The 25,002-nt window shown below is 62.1% G+C and overlaps 4 protein-coding genes across 5 annotated transcripts in view; 2 read left to right on the top strand and 2 right to left on the bottom strand.

Moving 5' to 3' along the window:
* Positions 1–294: 294 nt before the first annotated feature.
* RASAL1 (RAS protein activator like 1) lies at positions 295–9,858 on the bottom strand (the record flags this gene model as incomplete). The annotated part of the gene is made up of 20 exons (XM_080355006.1): positions 295–461; positions 1,783–1,903; positions 1,984–2,166; positions 3,067–3,204; positions 3,289–3,464; positions 3,661–3,805; positions 4,425–4,562; positions 4,645–4,837; positions 4,926–5,038; positions 5,167–5,231; positions 5,429–5,582; positions 5,674–5,791; positions 6,282–6,370; positions 6,584–6,721; positions 6,802–6,883; positions 7,755–7,884; positions 7,960–8,021; positions 8,118–8,231; positions 8,321–8,377; positions 9,794–9,858. The coding sequence occupies 20 exons, from the start codon at positions 9,856–9,858 to the stop codon at positions 295–297; spliced, it is 2,448 nt and encodes an 815-aa protein (XP_080211132.1).
* A 2,336-nt stretch (positions 9,859–12,194) lies between these two features.
* WSB2 (WD repeat and SOCS box containing 2) lies at positions 12,195–16,393 on the top strand. Its single transcript, XM_080355610.1, has 9 exons — positions 12,195–12,345; positions 12,491–12,662; positions 13,301–13,536; positions 14,214–14,345; positions 14,452–14,552; positions 14,780–14,952; positions 15,171–15,284; positions 15,697–15,804; positions 16,022–16,393. The coding sequence occupies exons 1-9, from the start codon at positions 12,330–12,332 to the stop codon at positions 16,182–16,184; spliced, it is 1,215 nt and encodes a 404-aa protein (XP_080211736.1). The 5' UTR covers positions 12,195–12,329; the 3' UTR covers positions 16,185–16,393.
* Positions 16,394–17,775: 1,382 nt separating this feature from the next.
* Positions 17,776–20,877, bottom strand: RFC5 (replication factor C subunit 5; the record flags this gene model as incomplete). Of its 2 annotated transcripts, XM_080355555.1 has the most annotated exons (11): positions 17,776–17,872; positions 18,063–18,117; positions 18,195–18,272; positions 18,476–18,605; positions 19,031–19,112; positions 19,255–19,414; positions 19,518–19,591; positions 19,880–19,959; positions 20,077–20,213; positions 20,671–20,735; positions 20,846–20,877. In XM_080355555.1, the coding sequence occupies 11 exons, from the start codon at positions 20,875–20,877 to the stop codon at positions 17,776–17,778; spliced, it is 990 nt and encodes a 329-aa protein (XP_080211681.1). The 2 variants fall into 2 exon arrangements, with proteins under 2 accessions (XP_080211681.1, XP_080211682.1); XM_080355556.1 differs by lacking the exons at positions 20,671–20,735; positions 20,846–20,877 and having other exon boundaries at positions 18,195–18,263; positions 19,880–20,203.
* Positions 20,878–23,069: 2,192 nt separating this feature from the next.
* Positions 23,070–25,002, top strand: part of KSR2 (kinase suppressor of ras 2) — a gene marked incomplete at both ends in the record, with an annotated part of 79,192 nt that continues 77,259 nt past the window's right edge. The window contains one exon of the mRNA XM_080355005.1: positions 23,070–23,282. Coding sequence (XP_080211131.1) covers positions 23,070–23,282 — 213 coding nt within the window. The remainder of the gene's footprint in view (positions 23,283–25,002) is intronic.

Here is a 25,002-nt window from a genome sequence, read left to right as displayed (position 1 = left end):
AAGGGTGGGTGTTGGTCCCTCCCTGCAGGGATGCCGGGTTGGCGGGGGGGTGGGACTTGGGGCACCCCCGTGGACAGAGGAGCGCGTGTGTGTGTTGTGCTGGCGGGGGGAGAGGGGGCTCAGTCCCTCTGTTTTCGCACACGGGTCCCGGGTGGGATGAAGGGGGAAGCGGGAGGGCAGGGGGTGGCAGGGACTACAACTCCCAGCATGCCCCGCGGCGCGGGCAGGTGGGGCTGCGCGCAGAGAGGGCGCAGGGCATGCTGGGAGTTGTAGTCCAGCAGCGGTCTCCGGCGTTCAAATGGCGAGCGGCGGGGCCATGGGAGGACTCGGGGTTGTTGAGGGTCTTGGGGCCGTTGTGGGGCTCGAGGGCGGCCCCGGGGCGCCGTCCCGGCGGGCGAAGGCGTCATGGGCGATGTCCAGGTCCCGCAGCACCGCCTGCAGCCGTCCCCCGGCGGGCTCGTCTGCGCCCCCCGGCAGGGTCAGCGCCACTCCCGGCACCCACCCCGTGGTACCCACTCCCCAGCAACCCCCCGGCACCCCCAGCAGTGCCTCCCCCCCGGCATCCATCCCTGATACCCACCCCCAGCACCCACCCGTGACACCCATCGCCAGCACCCACTCCCGAACCACCCACTATGTACCACTATGTCCCCCCATCCCACCACATCCCAGCCCGTCCCACGGCCCCTCATCCATCCCCCAACCCCCCAGCACCCCACGACATGGACAGACACTGCTGGGGGTGCTTGTGTGCGTGGGGTTCGTGGGGATGGGGGGTGTTTATGGGTGGGTGGATGTTTGTGTGGGTGTCGGGTGTATTCCGGGTGGGTGCCAGTGTGTCCCTGTGTGCGTGTGCACCCACCCATGCACCCGCGTGTGTATCGGCGTGTGCACAGCCGTGCGTGGGGCTGAGTCTGAGCATGTGCATGCAGCTGGGCTTGTGTCCCTGTGTCCATCCCTGTGTCCCTGTGTCCCTGGCTGCGTGTATTTGCTGTCCCCTACTGGAAGGAACCAGTGGAGTGCTGGCTGTGGGTGTGGGGTGTGTGTGTGGGTGTGCATGCCTGTGCATGTGTGTCCGTGTGTGTGTGTCCATGCATGTGCAAGTGTGCATGCTTGTGCAAGTGTGTACATGCATGTGCATGTGTGTGCAAGTGCATTCACACCTGTGCCTGTGTGTGCATGCATGTGTAAGTACATGCAAGTATCTGCCTGGCTGTGCATGCAAATGTGGACACGTGCTTGTGTCTTTGTGAGTGTGCGTGCATGCGTGTTGCAAATGTGTGCTGCCGGTGTGTGTGTGTGCTGCCTGTGTGTGTGTGTGCTGCCGGTGTGTGTGTGTGTGCTGCCGGTGTGTGTGTGTGCTGCCTGTGTGTGTGTGCTGCCTGTGTGTGTGTGCTGCCTGTGCGAGCGTGTTATGTCTGTGCAAGCGCGCTTGCGTGTGCAAGTGCATTCATAAGTGTGCTTGTGTGCGCACACAAGCACAGGCACGTGTGCATCTTTGCCTGCATGTGCAAGTGTGTGCATGCATGCTCAAGCATGTTCATGCACACACAAGCGTGCATTGGTGTGTCCCCAAGCAGGGGTCGCCCCAACCAGCACCCTGGGGTGCAGAGTCCCCATCGCCCCCGCAGGGCTGCCCGTACCTGCCTGCCCTGGGCCTGGGGGCTCATCCCTTGCGCTGCCCTTGGGACCCTCGGCCGCCCTGCAGGAGAGGGACCCTCAGCACGCTCCCCCCTGCCCACCAGCACCCGGGGTCCCCCAGGGTGTCCCCCCCAGCCTCACCGCAGCTGGGCCCCTGCCTGCTGGAGGTGCCGGTACAGGGTCTGCGCCGCTGCCGCGGGGTCCAGGGGGTCCCTCCACTCACCCAGCACCACGGTGCTGTGGGTCCGGCTGCACCCGGGTGCTGCCAACGAGAGCCACAGTGGGGATGTCGGGGTCCCCCACAGGCCCTGCCCGGGGGAACCCCCACCCTGCCGGCCTTACCCGTGCAGGTGGGCTGCAGGCAGCAGGTCCAGCGCCCGGCGCGGAAGGTGCCCGCGTGGCAGGTGGGCAGCATGGCCTCGTTGGCACTGCTGGCCCGTCGCAGCGCCCAGAGCCACTGCCACAGCTCCTGGGCACTCTGCGGGGACAGGGAGGGAGGGTGGCACCGCGCCAGGCACCCGTGGGCACCTCGCACTGGGAGTCACTGGTGGGGAGGAGGAGGAGGGTGGAGGTGGGGATGGGTGATGCTGATGGGGCCCCTGGCGGGGCTGGGCACCAGGGCCAGGTGACAGGGAGCGCCAGTTTGATGGCAAAGCTGCCCAGGTAGGACCTGGTGGGGAGATGGCACTGCGGGAGCCAGGGTACCCCAGTGACCCCAGTGTAAATAGGGGTGGGAACCCAGTTATCCCAATACAGAGAGGGCTATTATCCCAGAGACCCCAGAACAGATACAACTGGATACACCGATCCCAGTACCCCAGAGCTGGTACCCCAGTGACCCCAGTACAGATGTGTCTGGATACCCCACTGATCCCAGTACCACAGAGCTGGTACCTCAGTGACTCCAGTACAAATGTGTCTGGATACCCCACTGATCCCAGTACCACAGAGCTGGTACCTCAGTGACCCCAGTACAGATGTGTCTGGATACCCCACTGATCCCAGTACCACAGAGCTGGTACCTCAGTGACCCCAGTACAGATGTGTCTGGATACCCCACTGATCCCAGTACCACAGAGCTGGTACCTCAGTGACTCCAGTACAAATGTGTCTGGATACCCCACTGATCCCAGTACCACAGAGCTGGTATCCCAGTGACCCCAGTAAAGCCAGAGTAGGATACCCCAATTTTCCCAGTACAGCCAGGACCTAGACAACCCCTTGACCCCAGTACAGCCAGTGCTGGGCACCCCAGTGTTCCCAGTACAGCCCATGCCTGGGTAGAGCTGGATTAGTGACCAGGACCATTCCCATTGTCCCCACAGGACCGTGGGGTGCCCCACGGCTGAGTGCTGGGGAGAGGGCTCCTAGGGCAATGGGGTGGGGGGTTCCTGGAGTGCTTGGGGTGGGGTGGGGGGCACATACCTTGCACTGGATGTAGGTGGTGTGGAGCTCCCCAGCGCCGTCCTGCGCCACGATCTGCATGACATGGGGGTGCTGGAAGGTGCCCTCGTCCACCCGCTCCACCGCCCGCATCTGCGGCACTGGGATGGAGCAGCGCTCCTGGGGGCCCCAAAACACCATCATTCACTGCACCCACATCCCTGGGACACCCCACATAGAGTGGGGGTCACAGGCAGCACCCACCTGCCACTCAGGGGACTTGGAGAAGGTGAGGGCCTCACTGCTGAGCCAGAAGTACCTTTTCTTGAAGGCGAAGCGGGGCAGCAGCGCGGCCCCCCCTGCCGTGCGGGTGTGCAGGTACCCCTCCTTGATGGTGGCCGAGGGCTGGAAAAGTGCCGGTGGCACTGGCTCCTCGCCCGCTGTGGCCATGGCACAGAGGCAGCGCTGTCACCCCGAGTGCCACCGCTTCCCCCAGCCCGAGGATGCCCAACACTGGCCATCCTGGCAGCATCTGCACATCACCGAGCGTGTCCCCCTCCCCGGGGATGCTGCCAGGGGACAGCAGGGATGATGCCACCCCTCTGTGTTGGGTGTTGGGACAGTGTGCCCGCTCACCCTCGGTGCTCTCCACCGCGACCAGGCTGTCCAGGAAGGCGGTGACACGGGTGACGCTGGGCAGCAGGATGCCGTGCAGGGGGGCCATCCACGGCTCCTTGCCCTGCCCCAGCTGCAGCCCCAGGTTGCCGATGCTCTGCAGTGCCTGCCCCACACCGGGAAGGGTTCACGCTGCCGTACTCCACAATGGTGTGGGGACTGCAGGGGAGGACGCCCCTCTGGCTGCTCCCCTGCAGCTGTGTGCTGTGCCCAGGGCGCGGTGGCATGGGCTGGGGACGGGCAGCGCTGGCCCCAAGTGGTGTGGGAAGGAGCCAGCCCGTGGCGTGTGGCATGGGGACAGGAATGGTGCTGCCCTCTTTGGGGTCCCCATCATTCCCTGGGGTCCACGTCCCTCCCCTGGGTCCCCATCTTTTCCAAGAGGTCTCCATTCCCCTCCTGGGGTCTTCATCCCTCCCTTGGGCCCCACATGCCTCCCCAGTGTCCCCATCCTTCGCCAGTGTCCTCATCCCTCCCCAGAGTCCCTGTCCCTCTCCAGTGTCCCCAGCTCTCCCCAAGGTCCCTGTCCCTTCCTGAGGTCTCTGTCCCTCCCCATGCCCCCCATCCCTCCCCAGGGTTCCCATCCCTCCCTTGGGTCCTTATCCATTCCCAAGGTCCCCATTCCTCCCCAGTGTCTCCATCACTCCTTGGGGTCCCCATCCCTCCCAATGGTCTCCATCCTTCCACAGTGTCCCCATCCCCCCCAGTGTCCCCAGCCCTTCCCAAACCTTGGCGAGCAGCAGGAGCGTTCGGCTGGTGCGGGGGTCCGCGTGCTGCTCCCGGAGGCTGAAGAGCTTTGGAGTGAGGACAGCGGGAGCGAAGAAGCGGAGGAAGAGGAACCCACTGATGGCGAAGTACCGCACCTCCTGGCCAGGCATGGGGACAACTCAGGGCTCAGGGTGGGGGACTTGGCGGCACATGGACCCCTGGCCCCCCGACGTGTCCCACCTCATGCTGCTGTGAGGGGAAGCGCTCCTCCACCCGCCTGCGGAGCTGCTTGAATGCCACCCTCATGAGGAGGGGACACTTGTCCACCGAGCCCACGATGGCATCGACGACGTCCCCCAGGTAGCCCTTGAGCAGCTCCAGGCTGCTCTCCCGGACCTGAGCCTCCGACAGGGACCCCTTGAAGGAGATCCTCCTGCGGGGACAGCGCCGGGTTAAAAGCCACCAAGGTGACCCATGGGTTCAGCAGCAACTGGGGACACCGTGGTGGGGATGGCACTCGCCTGCCACGGCTCAGCTCCATCTTGTCGGGGTCCAGCTCCACGTACTTCTTCTCCTCGAAGATGCGGTTCACCACGGGCTTCAGGACCTCGTGCAGGTAGGGCAGCCCCACCACCTGCAAGGGGCGGGAAGTCACCAGTGTTGTCCCCAGACTGTTCCCACAAACCCTGCCTGGCTATGTGCCCTCATGTCATCACAGGAGGGCACAGCGGGGACGTGGCCGGTGTCACCTCCCGTACTCACCTTCATGAACTGCTCCATGGACTTGGAGGCCAATGAGTTGGAGCGGAACAGGGTGTTGGGGTCCGCTGGAAGGGCGCAGAGGCTGTGGTGAGACGGGCACGGGGCGATGTTCCAGCTGTCTCCACTGTGCCCGACCCCGGGGACACGTGGCACCTTTCCTGCCTCCCCCTTGGTGGCCCCACTCTTCTCCCTATGGGGGACCCTGCTACACCATTTTCCCAGCCTGGGGGGTGCAGGTGGTGCCCCCAGCCCTGGCACTCACTGGTCCTGGCCAGCTCGCGGGTGACAAGATAGTCCAGGAGGGGCACAGCCAGCCCCTGTCCCAAGAAGATCTTCACCAGCTTGGTGGCCACATCCTGCCGGCTGTCCCCCGAGGTCACCTCCTCCAGGATGGCCAGTGCCGTGCCAGCGGGGGGCTGTGGGGAGGGCAGGGTGGGCACGGGGGGGTCCCACACCGCGGTGCTCCCCACCTGCCCCTCGAGGGTCCCCCCACCCTGTAGCACTCACCTGGCCGGGGCAGAGGACGGGCTCGGTGAGGAGCTGGATGAGGGGCTGGTAGTACAGGGCGGGCAGGACCGTGTCCTCCTCCAGCCGCACCGTCAGCCTCAGGGCCCCCAGCTGTCCCCTGCAACGACACCCTGCAGCCTGCACCCCCAGCACCCCGGGTCCTTCCCAGGGGGAACGCAATTTCCCATGCATTATAAACGAAAACCGTTTCTGGAGCTGGCTAAGCCTTTCCATTCAAAGACACATTTTCAGGCTTTTTACAGTTTTGCAAATCTTAAACCTCAGTTTAAGGATGATATTTTCTAGGCCAATAATCCTCATCCTTATTAAACTAGAAATACACACACCTTTGCCTTAGCAGGACCCTCATCCATGGCTGTTTCTGGCTAGTGTTGGCCCCATCATTTAATAATATTCTATGCTCATTTTCCTGGCTCTTTGTCTCACAGCACACTTGCATGTGGGCACAAACAAGATAATGTTCATTGAAGAGGGGAAAATCCTGCATTTTTTAAAGTGTTTGTGCTTTGCAAGTTGAAAACAAAATACTTTGAATAGTTCATGAAATATATAGAGCCTGGGGAGCTGCTGGTGCTGCCTGCGCTCACCCGCAGTCCCTGGTGCCGCCGGGGAAGGGCAGGAGCTGGAACCAGCCCTTGGTGGGCTCCGTGCAGATGGTGTCCAGGGGGAACTCGACCTGAGGGGACAGAGGTCCGATTGGTGGGGACACACATGCCAGCACCCCACGCTGTTCCCCTCTTCCCCCCGCCAGTGGGGAACCCTTTTGGGGGAGCCCAGCACTCGCGGGGGCTCTGAATGTGGCACTGGTGGGTGCACATATCCCTGTCCCCATCCCTGTGGTCACCCAGACACAGGGAGGGGAGTGTGGGGGTGTCCCCAGGGTCCTCACCCGTCCCAAGAAGTCGTTCTTGCCCACGATGTCCCAGTCCCACAGCTCCACGCTCAGCACGGCCTCCCGCAGCTCACCCTCCGCCAGCTCGAACTCCAGCACCTCGTCCCAGCGTGGGAAACGGGTTTTCTTAATCACCTGCTGGGGACAGGGATGGGTGGCCATGGGGGACAAGGTGTCCGAGCCTCTGGGTCCCAGCACCCGGCACCCCGACTCACGGCCGTCTCCAATGTGTGTCCACAGCACAACACCCTGGCAAAGGGGTCCGAGGTACCCGAGGGATCCCGGGGGGCCAGGTCCCTGTGGGGAGGTGGGGGTCAGCGGGGGTGCAGCGGGCAGCACCCATCCCCACCAGCACGGTCCCTGTACCCCCGTGTCCCCCATTTCCTCTGGCTTGCCTGGGCACAGCAGGCACCCATGGGGCACCCATGGGACACGCTGGGGCAATGCTGGTGAGAATGGGTCCCCATTCCTCAGCGCTCTTCCCCAAACCACCTCCTCCCCCGGTCCCTGAGGGCCACATAGCACAGTGTGTGGGGGCTCTGCTGTCCCTGATGCCTGGCCCCATGGCCATCGTGTTGCCTTGGTACCCGCTTCAGTTGCCATGGCAGCGGGATGCTGCTGGGTCTGCCGCCTGCTCCGCTGCCAGCATCCTGCCTGGCTGGCACCGCGTGTGTGGGCACATACGTGTGCACACGCACATACACATGCACAAACACGCAAACACATGTGCGACACACACCCACACACACACTCAGAGCAAAGTAGAGGGACAGGCTGCACTGTGCCTTAGTTTCCCCAAATTTGGAAGCCAAAGGGGAGAAACTTGCTGCAAGAGCCAGCTGGTCTGATGGGGACTGTCCCCAGGTACCCCATGGCCCTCTGGGCCACCCCTTGTCCCCCTGTCCTGTCCCCGAGCAGGGCTGGCAGTGTCCAAAGCAGCTCATTCTCCACTGAGACCCCACAGCATCATGACACATGTTGGCACCATTGATGTCCCCAAGCAGGAGACAGTGAGGGCCTTTCTTGGTGACAAGTGGCAAGGATGAGCCCTGTGCCACCACTGTCCCCATCCCCTCCCCTCCTCCCACTGCCCAGACCCCACCAGCCCAAAATAAGACCCTAGGGGTGGCTGTGCCCCCATTGTGCCCCATCAGTCCCCCCCACCCACCTGGCCTCAATGAGGTGGCAGCGCAGCACCCGCGGGTGGCCCCGCTCGGGGACCCCCAGCTCCAGGTGGATCTCGCCCTGCACCTCCTCATCGGGATCCACGGGCACCAGGCTCAGCCAGCTGTCAACACCTGCCGGGGGGTGACAGGGTGGGCACCCCATGGTGCCTTGTCAGACCCCCAGCCCCCCACTGTGCCCCGACTCACCCCGTGGCTCAGCCGAGATCTGCTGGCGGCTGAGCGAGACTTTGCCAATAACGTCGTCCTGCCTGCCAGGGCAGAGACATGACGGGCACTGAGGCCACTGGTGGGGACATGCCACCCCTCGGGGGATCCCTGGTGCCCACCCCCGTTGTCCCCCTTACCCGATGGTGTCTTCATCCAGCACGTAGACAGCGAGGCTGCGGAAGCCATGGGGCAGGCGTAGGGTGTATTCCTCCCCCCAAAAAGGGTTCAGGCTCTTCCACACCGTGGCTGTTCTGTGGTGGCAGAGGTGGCTGCACCCCCCAGGGACACCACCTGTCCCCCCATGTGTCCCCTCCCCGAGGTGGCAGGGTGTCCCACATACCTGGCCACCACCTCGTTGTCTACCTTGACCACACAGTAAGGATCACTGGAGCCAGACCTGGGAAGGAGGATGTGGGTGCTGGGGGGCTCAGCCCCCTACCTGGGGTCCCACCCATCCTCTGGGGTCCCACCCAGGCTAGGGGCTGCTGCTGCGGGGGCTCAGGGGGCCGGATCTGAGCAGCACTTTCAACCCCAGCCCCGGGAGGTGAGATGAGTTGCCAGGTCTCAGCCCAGCCCCGCAGCTGACATGGGGATGGGGACAACACCTTGTTCCAGCCCCCGCCGCCCAAGCCATCGCCCTGCGCCCGCCCGTATCCTTCTCCCACGTGGGTACCATGTCCCGCCAGCGGCACAGCCAAGCCCCAGTTTCTGTGGCAACCCCCAGTGTCAGGGTGACACTGGCCTGGCCCGGAGCCCTTCCCAGGCTTAACCCTTTCCGCGGGGGAGGACGCGCCGGAGGGGACAAGCGATAGATCCAGGGCTCTCCCCTGAAAAGCCCCCTCCCTGCTCATTTACAGCACCGGGGGCTGCCTCCCAGGGGGATGCTGGAGCCCCGAATCCCCAGCTGCTGGAGACAGGGGATGACAAGGGGTGCTGCAGCCCCCGGGCGGGGCGAGGGAGGGGACCCCAGCCCCTGTCCCAGCCACGGGCGTGGGGACAGACGGGAGGGTCCCGGCCGTGGGTGCAGCGGGAGATGTGGCTGGTTAAGGAACGGCGTTAAACAGCAGGGGCACCCTAACATCCCCCCGGCAAGCAAAGCCCATGGTCCGGCCGCTCTGGCAGGGACAGGCAGGAAAAGCTGGGGGGTGACAGCTCCCGACCTCCCGGGACGACAGCGGGTCACCCCGAGCCCCTCCGCAGCCCCAAGCTGGGTTTGGGGGTGGCACCGGACACCTCTCCCCTATCCTGCTGGGTCCGGATGGCCCCGCGGTGCCCCGACCCCCAGAATGGGGTACCCAGCGCAGCACCCTCCGGGTGGGGAAACTGAGGCAGGGGCGGCCCCGCTGCCCGGCGCTGGCAGCCGCCGCGGTGCCAGGCTGGCACATCCGGACTGCTGCCCGCTCCGCGGGGGCGGATCCGCGGGCAGGAGCAGCCAGGGGGGCTCCCTGCACCCCCCCGGCCCATTGCTCCCCCTTCCAACGGCACGGATGCCCACCAGGTATGTGGGGGTGCGGGGGACGGTGTCCCTCCAAGTGTTACCCCTGCCCTGGTGGGGGGGATGTTCAAGGGGTTGGGGGGCTTATACCTTTCAGTGGGCGTGGGGGGCTGAGGGGGCTGGTAGTCCTCTGTCACCCCCAGACCTCCCCCATTTGGAGTACTGGGTCCCTGCCAGCATGAGTGCAAGCGGGGACCCCCAAAACCGCAGGGAGAGCACAGCACCCAGGGCTCCCAGCCCTCCCGCCCCCCCGCCACATCTCCCAGGGTGAGGGGCCAGGGGAAATTGGGGGGGTGAGACCCCCCCTGAGCCACTCACACGTCCTTGGCGGGCAGGTCCTTCCCCTCCACCACCCGGCAGTGCAGGGAGGTGGTTTTGGCCATGCCGGCGAACTTCGGGGTGGGCACCTAGGAGTCCATGCGGGGGGGATACAACGGGTGTGCCCCGACCCCCCCACAGCCCCGCTGGAGCTGCCAGCACCGGCCTCCTCCTCCTCCCCAACCGCTTCTTGCTCTCGCTTCTTCCTTTTTCCTCTTCTCGATTGTTTTTCTCGCCGCTTCGCTCCCACCTGCGCCCGAGCACAAAGGCAGCTGGAGCGCGGGCACGCAGCAGCGGGCGAGCTGGGGGGCCTGGCCGTGTGCCACCGGCGCAGGGAACATGTGGCGACCTGCCGGTGGCCACGGGTTGCCACTCAATGGAAACTCACCGTGGGGGTCTTTCCCCCCCGGGGACTGGTGACCAAAAGTGTGGGTAAAGTCTCTCGTGTCGTAGCGATGGGGAAACTGAGGCATGGGGCCATGGTGGGGTGTTGGCCACTGGGGGGTGGTGGCTTGTGTCCTGTCACAGCTGAGTGGCTCGAGGGACTGTCCCCAGGGTGGGGGGCTGTACCCCAACGGGGTGGTGGGTGCCATGGGGAGCCTGGTGTGGGCCTCGGGGTGGGGATGCAGCGGAGGACGCAGACAGTTTGGGGGGCCGCTGGCACAGCGCCCCTGAGACCCCCGTGGGATGTGTCCCCCACCGTGGGTGTCCCCCCCTTTGCAGGGGACACCCTGAGCCAGACTCCAGCAGATCCTGGGGTGTTTTCAGGTGCAGCACCACGATGCTCCCCACATCCCGGCTTTTCACACCGGGGACCCCAAACTGGGGTTGGGGATGATCACTGGGGGGGATGTCCCCTCTGTCCCCACTGCCCTGTTGGTGTGTGCCCCGCCCCCAATGCAGGCATAGCGGTGACAGTTGGGGGGCTGGAGGGATGGGGAATTCGGGGGGAGGTGGGGGCGGGCTGGCCAGCTGTCTGCTGCGGTGACTCACGGTGGGGACTGCCAGGGCCGGCGTCACCAGCGGGTGCTGAGGCTGTGGGGTGCTGCTGCCGGGGGGGTCACCGTGTGGGTGCTGGGTCCCAGGGGGGTCACTGCTGGGGGTGTCACCATCTGGGCGCTGTGTTCCTGGAGATGACATTGCAGGGGTGTCGCCATGTGAGCGCTGTGTCCCTTGGGGTGTCACTGCCAGGGGGTGTCATGTATGGGTGCTGGGTCCTTGGGAGGGTGTCACTGCGCAAGTGCTGGGACCCTGGAGTGCCACTGGTGGGGTGGCTGTCACCATGGGGGTGCTGGGTCCTCAGGGGGGTCACTGCTGGGGGGGTGTGTCACTGTGTGGGTACTGGATCCCTTTGGGGCGTCAGTACCAGGGTGGGTGTCACCAGTGGGTGCTGGGTCACAGGGAGGTGTCATTGTGCAAGCGCTGTGTCCCTGAGGGGGGGCACTGCCAGGGGGGTGTCACCAGTGGGTGCTGGGTCCCTTGGTGGGGGTCACTACTGGGGATGTCATCATCTGGGTGTTGGGTCCCTGGAGGTGCCACCATGTGGGTGCTGGGTCCTTGAGAGGGTGTCACTGTGCAAGTGCTGGGACTCCGGGGTGCCACTGCCAGGGGGGTGTCACCATGTGGGTGCTGGGTCCGTGGCGGGGGTCACTGCCACGGGGTGTCACCGTGTGGGTGCTGGGTCCCTGGGAGGTGTCACTGTGCAAGTGCTGGGTCCCCTGGGGGTGTCACTGGTGGGGTGTCACTGTGTGGGTGATGGGTCCCTGGGGGAGTCACTGCTGGGGGTGTCACCATCTGGGTGCTGGGTCCCTGGAGGTGCCATTGCCAGGGGGTATCACTGTGTGTGTGCTGGGTCCTCAGGGGGGTGTCACCGTGTGGGTGCTGGGTCCATGACGCAGTCACTGTCGGGGGGGTGTCACCGTGTGTGTGCTGGGTCCTCAGGGGGGTGTCACCATGTGGGTGCTGGGTCCATGACGCAGTCACTGTCGGGGGGGTGTCACCGTGTGTGTGCTGGGTCCTCAGGGGGGTGTCACCATGTGGGTGCTGGGTCCCTTGGGGGTCACTGCCCCGGGTGTCACCAGTGGGCTCTGGGTCCCTGCAGTTCCCCTGGGGTCTCGTCCCCCCTGCACCCCCACCCCGCGAACAGCCCGGCACCGGGTGTCGGGGGACGCGGGTGTCCCGGCGGGTGTCCCTTGCCGGGCGGTGCTTTGTTTGCCGCCCGACCTGTTCCCCGGGTGCCTCGTGTCCCACGCCCGGGCCGGGGAGCGGCAGCCCCGGGGGGGCTGGAGCGAGTGCCCGCGGCTCCGCGCCGCTCCCGGCCCCACCCCCGGCAGGAGGCGGTGGCGGCGGGTCCCTCCCCGCTGCCCAGGCGGGGCGGTGCCGGAGGAGCGCTGACCGGGGTTCGCTCCCCGCGCCGCCGCTGCCGCCGCCCTGGGCCTGTGCCCGGGCCTGGGCCCGGCCCGCCGGGGCCTTGCCGGGGCCGGGCGGGGGCGGAGGCGGCGGGGCCGGGCCGGGCCGGGCGGGCCGCGGAGCCGCCATGAAGCCGAGCGGAGGTGAGGGGGGCGGTGAGCGGGCTCCGCGGCGCCCGGGGCCGCACCGCTGGGAACCCCCCGTCCCCATGGGGAGGGCGGGCGGAGCGGGGCCGGGCACAGGCCCAGGCCCAGGCCGGGGGGTAACGTGGCGGCTCTCCCCGGGCAGAGGAGCCGCTGCTGCTGGCGGAGCTGAAGCCTGGCCGGCCGCAGCGCTACGACTGGAAATCCAGCTGCGAGACCTGGAGCGTGGCCTTCTCCCCCGACGGCAGCTGGTTCGCCTGGTCGCAGGGACACTGCGTGGTGAAGCTGATCCCCTGGCCCCTGGAGGAGGCCGAGCTGTGAGCGCGGCGCTGGGCGGGGAGGGGGCTCCGTGGAGCTGTGCGCTGGGATTCGGGGGGAACAGGCGGCCCGGGGACGGGGACACGTCGTCTTACTGGAGGGGCGGCTTACAGGCTGAACGCCAGCTGCTTGAAGCCTTCAGGACTTCAAAAATAGAGTTGATTTATTAAAGGGAAAAGGTGATGTATGGTGAGGCTTGGTTTGAAAATATATCTGTGAAGGGGCTGGAGCACAAGTGTGATGGAGCGGCTGAGGGACCTGGGGGTTCAGCTGGAGAACAGGAGCTGAGGGGAGACCTTCTGATCTCTGAACTGCCTGAAAGGAGCTTGGAGCCAGGGGGGTCGGGCTCTGCTCCCCAGGAACAAGCGCCAGGAGCAGAGGAAACGGCCTCAAGTTGCGCCAGGGGAGGTTGAGGTTGGATGTGGGACCAATTTCTTCCCCAAAGGGCTGTGGGGCATTGGAACAGGCTGCCCAGGGCAGTGCTGGAGTCACCATCCCTGGAGGGCTGGACAGATGGACATGAGGTTCTCAGGACATGGGGCAGTGCCAGGTTGGGTTATGGTTGGACTCGATGATCTTGAGGGGCTTTTCCATCCAAAATGATTCTATAATTCTATGTCTCTCTATTTTGCCCCAGGAACTGCAAAACCTCAGAGCGCAAGAGCCACGGCAGCAAAGCCGAGGTGAGGAGCCGAGGGGGTGCCAAGGAGAAGACGCTGGAGTGTGGCCAGATCGTGTGGGGCTTGGCCTTCAGTGCTTGGTCGGTGGCAGAGGCACGGGAGACTGACCCTGCCTGCGCCGTGGGTCTTCCCTGCCTGATCCTGGCCACTGGGCTCAACGATGGGCAGATCAAGGTCTGGGAGGTGCAGACAGGTGAGCAGCCCGTGTTGACAGCAGGAGCAGTCATGGCTTTAGAGTGTTTTTTCTCCCCTTGTTCCCCCTTGGGAGGAGATCCCCTCACGCCAAGAAAGACCTTGAGGTGCTGGAGCGAGTGGAGAGAAGGGAACGGAGCTGGTGAGGGGCTGGAGCACAAGTGTGATGGAGCGGCTGAGGGACCTGGGGGTTCAGCTGGAGAACAGGAGCTGAGGGGAGACCTTCTGATCTCTGAACTGCCTGAAAGGAGCTTGGAGCCAGGGGGGTCGGGCTCTGCTCCCCAGGAACAAGCGCCAGGAGCAGAGGAAACGGCCTCAAGTTGCGCCAGGGGAGGTTGAGGTTGGATGTGGGACCAATTTCTTCCCCAAAGGGCTGTGGGGCATTGGAACAGGCTGCCCAGGGCAGTGCTGGAGTCACCATCCCTGGAGGGTTGGACAGACAGAGACGAGGTTCTCAGGACATGGGGCAGTGCCAGGGGTGGGTTACGGTTGGACTTAATGATCTTGAGGTGCTTTTCCAACCAAAATGATTAGTGTTTCTATGATTCATCGTTGTCCAGATACGTCCTCGGGTTGATCAGGAGCCCTTGCCCTGTCTCAGGCGGGGCTGCCTGTGCCTGAGCGGCACGGCCTCGTTCCCCATGGCAGGACAGTGTTCAGCACGTCCCTTCTCCACAGGTCACCTCCTCTTCAGCCTCTTGGGGCACCAGGACGTGGTCAGAGACCTCAGCTTCGCTCCCAATGGAAGCCTCATCCTTGTGTCTGCCTCACGGGACAAGACCTTGCGTGTCTGGGACCTGAGCAGAGATGGTAGGGGCGTCCTACGTGCTCCCTCTTGGGAAAGGTGTGGGGAGAGCAGGTCCCAGCGCTGCCTCTTGTGCTCCCCCCTCGTGACCCGCGTGTCTGCTGTCTGCAGGGCGGCAGGTCCAGGTGCTGTCAGGCCATGTACAGTGGGTCTATTGCTGCTCCATCTCCCCAGACTGCAGGATGCTCTGCTCTGCAGCCGGAGAGAAGTCGGTGAGTCCTGCTGGGCGGGAGCCATTAATCCAGTGCTCTCTTCAGCCTTCTGTGTCCCCCGCAATGCAAAAACGTTCTGTGAGAAGGGGCCAGGCCAGAGCTACCCTCACTCCTCAGCCTTCCAGGCTCTGCACGGAGGAGCTGGGAGCAAATTCCCTGCGGCTTAAACCCTGAGGTGCTTCTCCTCGGAGATGCTCACAGTCTCAGCCCCTGGCTGTGTCCTGCAGGCGCTGCTGTGGAGCATGCGGTCCTATACCCTCATCCGGCGGCTGGAGGGCCACCAGAGCAGCGTGGTCTCCTGCGACTTCTCGCCGGACTCGGCGCTCCTCGTCACCGCTTCGTATGACGCCTGCGTCATCATGTGGGACCCCTACACCGGGGAGCAGCTGAGGACGCTGCGGTACGGAGCCCTGGGTGGTGGAGGACTGTGGAAGGGGGACCGAGGGGCTGAACATGGCCTTTCCTTCTAGTTGGGCGCAGCGACCACCTCTCCTGTCTCCAGGGGCTGAAAGAGGGCTTTGACTTGACAAATTTGGCCCCTCTGCCATCCCTGGAGCGCTGGGGACGTGGCTCACAGCAGCCTGGGGCTGACGCGGGCCTTGTTCTTGCACCCCACAGCCACGTTCCCCTGCACTCTGCGCCGGATTACAGCAGCGAGGTCCACACCAGCTCCCTGCGCTCCGTCTGCTTCTCCCCTGAGGGGCTCTACCTGGCCACCGTGGCGGACGACAGGTGAGTGACTCCCCTTGGGGACCTCCAGTGGGAAGAGGATCCCAGGAGCTCAGGATGTGCCGGGGGGAGCAGCCCTCACGTGCCAGGTCCCCACAAATGCCCGGTGTGAAGGGAAAGGGTGGGCAGCCTGGGACACCGCAGCTTGGCTGTGGCAAAGTGTAGCACTGTCACCTGTTGGAGCAACAAGCCGTGTCCTCCGTACCGTGCCACCCTCGCTGTGCCCCTCGGCACCGTCACCAGCTCTGTCTGCATGCAGGGGACAGTGCCTCCCGCCTTGCTGGGACACTCCTGGGATGCTCTAAGCCCATGGGATGAAAATCCTTTCCCAGAGAGGGATCCCGAGAGGTTTCACTTCAGCGGCAGGCGCTGGGGGTTGTGGGTTTGCCATCGTGTCCCCTCCCTCTCTCCGCAGGCTGCTGAGGATCTGGGCGTTGGAGATGCGGTCTCCGGTCGCGTTTGCTCCCATGACCAACGGCCTGTGCTGCATGTACTTCCCGCACGGCGGCTTCATCGCCACGGGGTGCGTATGTGGGAGAGGGGAGTGGAGGAGGACGTGGCTGCTCCCTCCTCCTGCAGCTCTGGGGCTGCTTACCAAACTTGGGGTTTCCTTGGGGGGGTGCAGGCTGGTTTCCTGGGCTGGGGAACATGTGGTTGCTGCAAACCTGGGATATTTGGGGGTGATCGAGCTTTCTCGAGTCTCCACCCTTTGCTCATGGCTTTTTTCGGTCCCATTGCAGGACCAGAGATGGCCACGTCCAATTCTGGACCGCTCCGAGGGTCCTCTCGTCACTAAAGCACTTGTGTCGCAAAGCTCTACGCACCTTCCTGACAACGTACCAGGTCCTGGCGCTCCCCATTCCCAGGAAGCTGAAGGAATTCCTCACTTACCGGACTTTTTAATGCCGTGGGGAAAGTGGAGGCGCAGAGTTGAGAGCCTTCTGCTCACCGGCACGGCTCGACCTGGGTCAGAGGAGGCACCGCAGCAACATCTGGCTGATTTGTGAGCCGCAGGGCAGGAGGATTGCTATTCCCCTTGTTTTGGGGCTGTCTGTAAATGTGGAGGGATTTTTTGGTGTAATAATACTAGAACCCAGCAAAAATGCAGGCAGAGGGCGAGGGGGACAGGGTCCCCCTGCTGTCTGCAAGTTTTGGGTCAGGTGCTTTTGCTTCCAGTGCAATGTTGTGGGGTGAAGGTGAGCAGAGCTTTTGTTGTCCCCCAAAAAAGACCCTCGCTGGGACTGGCTCGTGCTGTAGCTCTGTTCCCAGGGGAGTGCGGGCTCTGCTGCTCTCCTGGGCTGGGCGTGAGCTGGACAAACCTGAGCGGGGCTCTGCGGGTGACAGCGATGACAGAATAAAAATGGTTCATCACCGTTTTCCTCATGGTTGGTAGAGGTGACCCGGGGGTACCGGCAGGGCAGGCTCCTGCTGCGGCTGTCGGGGCGGCAGCGAGTGCTCACTGGGCTCTGAAGTGCTGCAGAGCAGTGAGTGTTCAGTGGTGGGACCAGCTGGAGAGGGGCCAGAGGAGCCACAGGAATGATCCGAGGCTGGAACAGCTCTGCTGGGGACAGGCTGAGAGAGCTGGGCTGTTCAGGGGAGAAGAGAAGCTCCGGGGTGACCTTATTGCAGCCTTTCCTTACTTAAAAGGAGCTGATAAGAAAGATGGGGACAGACTTTTGAGCAGGACCTGTTGTGATAGGACAAGGGGTGATGGTTTTAAACTAAAGGAGGGAGATTTAGGCCAGACATGAGGAAGAAATTGTTGTCCCTGAGGGTGGTGAGAGCCTGGCCCAGGTTGGCCAGAGAGGTGGTGGCTGAACCATCCCTGGAGACATCCCAGGCCAGGCTGGACGGGGCTCTGAGCAACCTGAGCTGGTGCAGATGTCCCTGCTCATGGCAGGGGGGGCACTGGGAGAGCTGGGAAGGTCCCATGAACCAAAACCATTCTGTGATTCTATGGAAGGTGTTGGAGCCCATCACAGCTTCACCTCCAGCCACTTCTCTCCTCTCTGACAGCACAAGGAGCCCAGAACATTGACTCCCAACTTCAATGCTTCAAATGAGCTGAGGTGGCTGAGAAACACTGTTGTACTGAAGGGAACAAAAGGCTACATAGGGTTGTTTTTCCAAGACAGAGCACCGCAGCCCTGTCCCTGCAGGTCCCACGTTGCAGGGTAGGGATGTTTTGCAGGCAGGTGACATCAGCAGGACTTCAGCCTCTGGGTGTGACAGCTTTGCAATGGGTGAGCCTTGACCCTTTGGACTTTGCTGTACAGGAGGGGAAAAAAAAAGGCAAATGCAACCTGATGGGTTTTGGAGACATCTCTATTTCCTGGAGAAGCTTACAAACAATACTGCCGAGCTCTCGCACCCAGGCTGTGGGCTCCAGGCTTGCAAAAAGGAAACCGAAAGCTGCAGGGAGCAACTCCGGGCCTGGCACTGATGATCCCTGTATCTGTGAGATCTGGCACGATATGGATCGACCCAGCAGGACTCAGGCTTCAGCCACAATCAGGTCCCTGGTGACTTGGAAAGCCGCAATGAGGGAGCTCAGCTGAATCTTTTCACTGGTCCCCGCGGCCAGCCGGTACCTGCAGCAGGGGGCAAGGGTTGGTTGTTTGCACCAGCGTCCACGGCCCCACACAAAGTGGCAGCCCTGGCGGGGACAGTGCAAGCCAAGCACAGTACAGGTAGGATTATGTAGTGGGGAGGGACGTGCAGGGGCTGCTGGACCCCACCGCGGTGATTTGGGGCAAGGAGAGGGGGCGAGAGGACACTTACTCAATGTCCGCCAGTTTGATCAGCAGCTGGATGCGGATCGAGGGTGGGAAATCGACTGCGGAGAGAAGGGGATGGGGGCATGTCAGCGCAGGCTAGGGGGGACAGTTTGTCCCCCCCAGGGTCAGGCCCTACCCCTGTGCACGAAGAGGTGGATCTCGGTGAGGATGTCCTGCAGGGCCAAGCCCTTCAGTGTCTTCAGCTCTGTGATTTCTGAGATGCGAGCAAGTAAAGGGCTTGGTTCCAGGCTTTTCCCTGCGAAATCCCGCTCCCCATCCCCACGACAACCCCAGGGACCCTCCCCAGCGAGCAGCACCCAGCCCAGCTGAAGCAGGAGGTGATGGAAAGACCCAGTGAAGAGGAGGATTTACAGCAGCGGGGATTAAACCCCAGGGCTAGCGGAGGGACAAGGATACTGCGGTAGGCGGTGGAAAAGTCCTGGTTCAGCATCCACTCGAGGATATTGGCGATGTCAGACTCGAGGGGGTGTCCCGTGCAGGTATAGACGTTCTCCTCTGTCACCTTCCCGAAGGCCATGGTGGTGCTCTGAGGAAGAGGAGGCGGGAGGGAGGATGAGGAGCTCGGCCCTTCCTCCACTGACCCCCTCCAGGACAGAGGAAAGAGTGGCCGTGGCCATAGAATCACAGAATTGTTTTGGTTGGAAAAGCCCCTCAAGATCATTGAGTCCAACCATAACCCACCCCTGTCACCTGCCCCATGTCCTGAGAACCTCATGTCCGTCTGTCCAGCCCTCCAGGGATGGTGACTCCAGCACTGCCCTGGGCAGCCTGTTCCAATGCCCCACAGCCCTTTGGGGAAGAAATTGTTCCCACATCCAACCTCAATCTCCCCTGGTGCAACTTGAGGCCGTTTCCTCTGCTCCTGGCGCTTGTTCCTGGGGAGCAGAGCCCGACCCCCCTGGCTCCAAGCTCCTTTCAGGCAGTTGTGGAGAGTGATAAGGTGGTTCGTACCTGCAAGATATTGAGCGCTCTGCGCATGTCACCACTTGAGAGGGTCACCAGAGCCTTCATCCCATCCTCGGTCACGTCCACCCTGGAAAACAAGACCCGGAGCTGCAGAGGGAGCCAGGAAACACAACTGTGGAAAACCAAGTGTGCTGCTCCTCCTCATGTAGAGGAATGGGGACAAAAGGGGTGCGGAGAATGCTGTGAAGCCCCCCACATCCCCAGCTCACCCCTCCTCCTGAATGACGTGCTGCAGCCGGGGCACCATCAGCTCCGGGGTGAGGGGGCCGAATCGGAAGCGCGTGCAGCGGGACTGCAGGGCCGGGATGATCTTGGAGAGGTAGTTGCAGATGAGGCAGAAGCGGGTGTTTTCTGTGAACTTCTCGATCACTGCGGAGAGGCAGGAGGAGAGGCCGGTCCCTGTCTGCAGCCTCGTCAGGGCTGTCACAGGCTCGAGGGGTGCCAATGGCGGGGGGTCCCCGGTGCCCCTCACCTCGCCTCAGGGCGTTCTGAGCATCTTGGGTCATGGCGTCGGCTTCATCCAGGATGACGAGCTTGAAGCCTTTCCTTAAATCGGGATAAAAAAAGGGTGGTCTTAGTCCTGGGTGTAGGAGAAAGAGCAGCGGGGGACATTTATTCCCATCCTGACAGTCCCAGAGAGCCCTCCTGCCTGCTCTGGATCACCATCCTCATCACTCATCCTCACCACCCTCATCCTCCCACCTCCTGGCTCCTTCCCACCTGGTCCAGAACACTGTGCACCCCACGAGCCCCCCCAAACCCACCTCCCAAGCCAAGTGCTGTGTTGGTGGGTGGGGGCAAAGGGACAGGGAGCTTTGGGAAGCACAGACTTACTTAAAGATGGTCCTGGTGCTAGCGAAGCTCAGGATGGGCCCTCGGACAATGTCGATACCCCGGTCATCAGAGGCATTGAGCTGGAGGGAGACATCGCGGATCTGCATCCCTGCCCGAGGATGCACCGAGGGGGCACCCGACTGTCATCCCATCCCATCCCATCCCATCCCATCCCATCCCATCCCATCCCCACTTACCTCCAGCACCATGGAGCCAAACTCCCGCTCCCGGTAGAGCTGCCTGGCGCAGGCGAGGATGGTCGAGGTCTTCCCGGTACCGGGGGGGCCATAGAGAAGGAGATGTGGGAGCCGATCCTCGCTGATGAACCGCTGCACTGGAGAGGGGGTAACGGCCTGGCGGGGGGGGTCAGCACCCCGAGGGTTTTTGGGGGGATACTAACTGGGGGTGGGGTATTTCCCAGGGGGGGTTACTTACTGGGAGGGGGGGTTATGTACCAGGAGGGGTTACTTACCATTGGGGTATTACTTACCGGGAGGGGAATACTTACCGGGGGCAGGGGTTACTTACTGGGGGGGGGGCGTACTTACTGGGGGGAGGTACTTATTGGAGAGGGAGTCACTTATGGGGAGGGAGTTACTTATGGGGAGTGGGGTTACTTGCCGGGGAAGGGGTGCTGCTGGGAGGGGGGGCACTTACTAGGGAGGTGGTTACTTATGGGAAGGGGGTTACTTACTGGTGGGGTGTTACTTAGGGGGAAGGGGGGTTACTTACCAGTGGGGGTATTACTTACCGGGGAGGGGGTCAGTGACCGGTATGGGGGGGTTACTTACCGGTGCTGAGAATATCCTGGTGCGACACCAGCTCCGACAGCGCCTGCGGCCGGTACTTCTCCACCCTGCACCGGGAGCGGGGGGGTCAGCCCGGGGGGGGTCAGCCCGGGGCAGCGCCCGCCGCTTCCCGCCCCCCCTTTCCGTCCCGTCCCGTCCCGTCCGGTCCCGATCGTACCACGGCAGGTTCCCGCCACCGGCTCGCGCCATCACCCGCGGTCTCGCGAGAGCGGCGGGACGGGGCGGGGACATGGGAGGGGCCGAGCGGGGACACCCCCCGAGGTGGGGGGGGCTGGAGCTGGGGCTGCTGAAGAAAGCGGGATCGCGGTACTAGGAATTGCTGAAGTAAAGCGGTGGGGGTGGGTTTGGGGAGAGCGCGGTGTCGGGACTGACCCAAGCAAGGTCACCCCTCCGCTTTTGGGGAGATCGCGGTGCCAGCGATTGCTAAAGCAAGGGTGTGGGCATGGTTTTGGGGAGAGCGAGGTGCTGGAAGTTGCTGAAATAAGCTCATGTCCATGATTTTGGGGAGATCCCAGTAGCAGGAATTGCTAAAGTGAAGTAGTAGGCTTGGTTTTGGGGAGAGCATTGCAGTGGGGATTGCTAAAGCAAGGGGGTGGGAATGGGTCTGGGGAGAGCACGGTGCTGGGACTCCCCAAAGTAAGGTCACGTCTGCGCTTTTGGGGGGATTCCAGTACCAGGAATTGTTAAAGTGGGGTTGTGAACATGGTTTGTGGGGAGCATGGCACTGGGGATTGCTAAAGCAAGGTTACAGACGTGCCTTTGGGCAGAGCACGGTGCTGGGAGTTGCTAAAGTGAAGTTGTTCGTGGGGTTTTGGGGAGATCCCAGTACCAGGACTTGCTAAAGCAACGGGGTGGGGATGTGTCTGGAGGGAACACAGTGTTGGGACTGATTCAAATAGGGTCATGTCTGTGATTTTGGGGAGATGCCGGTACCAGCAGTTGCTAAAGCAAGATTATAGGCATGCGCTTGGGGAGAGCGTGGTGCTGGGACTCAGCAAAGTCAAGTCACACCGGTGCTCCGGGGACAGCACGACACCGGGAATGGCCACAGCAAGGTTCTCACCACACTTTTGGGGGACAACGTGGTGACCCTGCCCTGAGATGTGCCGGTCTCTTTTTTTTTCCAGTTGACTCACCTGAAAAATCAGCTCCATCTTGTGTTCCTGGTGCTGCCAAAGTGCTTGGCTGCATAACAGGTATCTCTGCCGGGGACTGGGGGGCTCCCGGCTCTTTCCGGAGGTGCTGGATGTTACCTGTTCTCTCTAGAGTTGTAGGGGAAAGCTCCCCCAGTGCCCCCCCTGCCATGACAGGGACATCTGCACCAGCTCAGGGTGCTCAGAGCCCCGTCCAGCCTGGCCTGGGATGTCTCCAGGGATGGTTCAGCCACCACCTCTCTGGCCAACCTGGGCCAGGCTCTCACCACCCTCAGGCCAACAATTCCTTCCTCATGTCCAGCCTGAATCTCCCTCCTTTAGTTTAAACCCTAAGGGAGAGAAGATGGGAAGTGATCCATTGGGAAGCAGAGGTGATGGGGAGTGTACCAGGGGGGTGAAAAAAATCATGGGGAAATCCTATTGCTGGCAAGGGGAAGGAAAACATCAAGAGTTCCAGGTGAAATCCTACAGCAACCCCAAACCTGCCAGAGGGCAGCTGCTTCACTATTTCTTCTTTTTGTTTTTTAATCCTGTTCCCCCCCCAGCCCCGTAAGGGAAAGCAGGAGCTGGGAGCTGCGCTCAGCCGCTCCGGTGGCGTGTGACAGTGGTGACAGATGGCCCTGCCGATGGCAGGTGAGGAGCCATGAGGTCCTTCCCGAGCTCCTGGGAACCGGCTGGGAGCTGCGAGGGGCTTCTCCCCTCCGAGCTGCTGTTCTCCTCTCACATCCACCTTCCCCTGTCCTCCAAAACTGATTTTTTCCAGGCATTTTTTCCCCCTCCGTGCCTTATCATTAATAAATCTTGAGCAAAATCTTTGGAGGGGCCAGGAAAAGGTTTCAGGTGATTTCACCTTTTTCTTGGCCAGATTGCTTTAGAGATTATTATTTATTCTATTGGTTGTTGTTTAACATTGTTAAAATTGACAGGCGCATCCCCTGCAATGATTCTGCGTCGTTAGGACCGGCTGAATTATTAACCAGTGTCTGAGCTGCCTATCTTTGCTTATTTACCTGTTACACCTAATGGGCAGGGGACCAGCAGGTCACATCAGGCTTGATAAGTGGCCCTATAAATTTGTAGCACTATTGCTAGGTTTGTTAACAGCCCTGAGGTGTCAGGCGCATCCCTCCGGGAGAGGACGAGGGAATTCCGGGTAGCTGGGGCAGAGATGGTGGGGATGGAGGTGGTGGAAAGGGAGATGGTGGGGATGAGATGATGGGGACGGAGATGGTGGGGATGGAGATGGTGGGGACGGAGATGGTGGGGACGGAGATGGTGGAGACAGAGATGGTGGGAACGGAGATGGTGGGGACGGAGATGGTGGGGACGGAGATGGTGGGGAAGGAGATGGTGGGGACGGAGATGGTGGGGACAGAGATGGTGGGAAGGGAGATGGTGGGAACGGAGATGGTGGGGACGGAGATGGTGGGGATGGAGATGGTGGGAAGGGAGATGGTGGGGATGGAGATGGTGGGAAGGGAGATGGTGGGGACGGAGATGGTGGGAACGGAGATGGTGGGGACGGAGATGGTGGGAAGGGAGATGGTGGGAAGGGAGATGGTGGAAGGGAGATGGTGGGGATAGAGATGGTGGGAAGGGAGGTGGTGGGAAGGGAGGTGGTGGGAAGGGAGATGGTGGGGAAGGAGATGGTGGGGATGAGATGGTAGGGATGAAATGGTGAGGATGGAGATGGTGGGGACGGAGATGGTGGGAACGGAGATGGTGGGGACGGAGATGGTGGGTACGGAGATGGTGGGAACGGAGATGGTGGGACGGAGATGGTGGGAAGGGAGATGGTGGGAAGGGAGATGGTGGGGATGGAGATGGTGGGGATAGAGATGGTGGGAAGGAGATGGTGGGAAGGAGATGGTGGGAGGGAGATGGTGGGGACGGAGATGGTGGGGACGGAGATGGTGGGGACGGAGATGGTGGGAAGGGAGATGGTGGGAAGGGAGATGGTGGGAAGGGAGATGGTGGGAACGGAGGTGGTGGGAAGGGAGGTGGTGGGAAGGGAGGTAGTGGGAAGGGAGATGGTGGGAAGGGAGATGGTGGGGATGGAGGTGGTGGAAGGGAGATGGTGGGGACGGAGATGGTGGGGATGGGATGGTGGGAACGGAGATGGTGGGGATGGAGATGGTGGTGGTAGCGACAGTGGCAGCAGAGGTGGTGGTGAACAGAGATAGTGGTGTTAGAGATGGTGAGGACAGAGATGGTGGCAGAGCTGTTGGTGACAGAGATGATGGTGGCAGAGATGGTGGTGATAGAGATGCTGGGGGCTGAGATGCTCTTTCACAGGGAAGAGAAACAAGGGCTCCTTGAGTCCCAAGGATGGACCCATCCACCATGGAGGTGCCAATAGTGTTCAGCACGTTATTGATAAATAAATGAACATATCGATATCAGAAAGGCCCCTTGCATGTGGAGCAGCACCAGTTTTTAAGACGAATGGAGACAAACTCAAGGCATCAGCAACGAGCCAGAGCAACGATTCAGCACTCGTAGCTGATGGTCGATGACATGTAAAAGCCTCATAGGGTGGTTTTGCATGGAATTTGGTGGGAAAAGCCTGGTGTGAGGCTGCGGGGGGCTCCGGCCGGCAGAGCATGGGTGTCCCAGGCGGGTTTGGATGGGATGCGATGGGCAGCCATGCTGGGGATCCCGGCAGAGCATCCTCCTCGCCATGGGAACATCAGCCTGATTTCAGAGACTCTCGTAGCTCCGACCTCATGGATGTGCAAGAAAACCAAGATTGTTGAATTATGCGTTGCAAGATATGTTTTATATAAACCAATTGCACCAAACCCAGCTTGTGTTTCAGAAATGAAGCGGTTGATGGTGCCGGGTGATGACACACACAGCCCGAGTGCGAACCCAGCACTGATAATGAAGTAGATGGATAATTCAAGCTGCCCAAGGTTGTAGAATAGATAAGTACAGTTTTTTAAATTAATTTCAGGCCTTTTCCTGCTGTCTCTAGCATCCATCTGCCTTTTGCACCATGGGCCAGCCCAGATCCAAGCATGTGAGTTGTGCCACTGACTGCAATGGGGTTTTTTGGGAAGCATGAGGGTCGGTGTATGTCCCAGATCACTGCAGGGCTTGTGCTGATGGGGCTTGGGGCTGGGTGGTTTTCCCAGTTGGGTCTCCCTTATTTTATTTT

This window comes from Nesoenas mayeri (genome assembly GCF_963082525.1).
Source record: "Nesoenas mayeri genome assembly, chromosome: 17".
In the NCBI taxonomy this organism is placed as follows: Eukaryota; Metazoa; Chordata; class Aves; order Columbiformes; family Columbidae; genus Nesoenas; species Nesoenas mayeri.
This window is presented reverse-complemented; position numbering and strand designations above follow the sequence as displayed.

Coding starts and splice junctions, on each gene's coding strand:
- WSB2 (XM_080355610.1), top strand. Junction 14,553..14,779: donor CTGCAGCCGGAGAGAAGTCG/GTGAGTCCTGCT, acceptor TGTGTCCTGCAG/GCGCTGCTGTGGAGCATGCG. Junction 15,805..16,021: donor GGCGGCTTCATCGCCACGGG/GTGCGTATGTGG, acceptor GTCCCATTGCAG/GACCAGAGATGGCCACGTCC.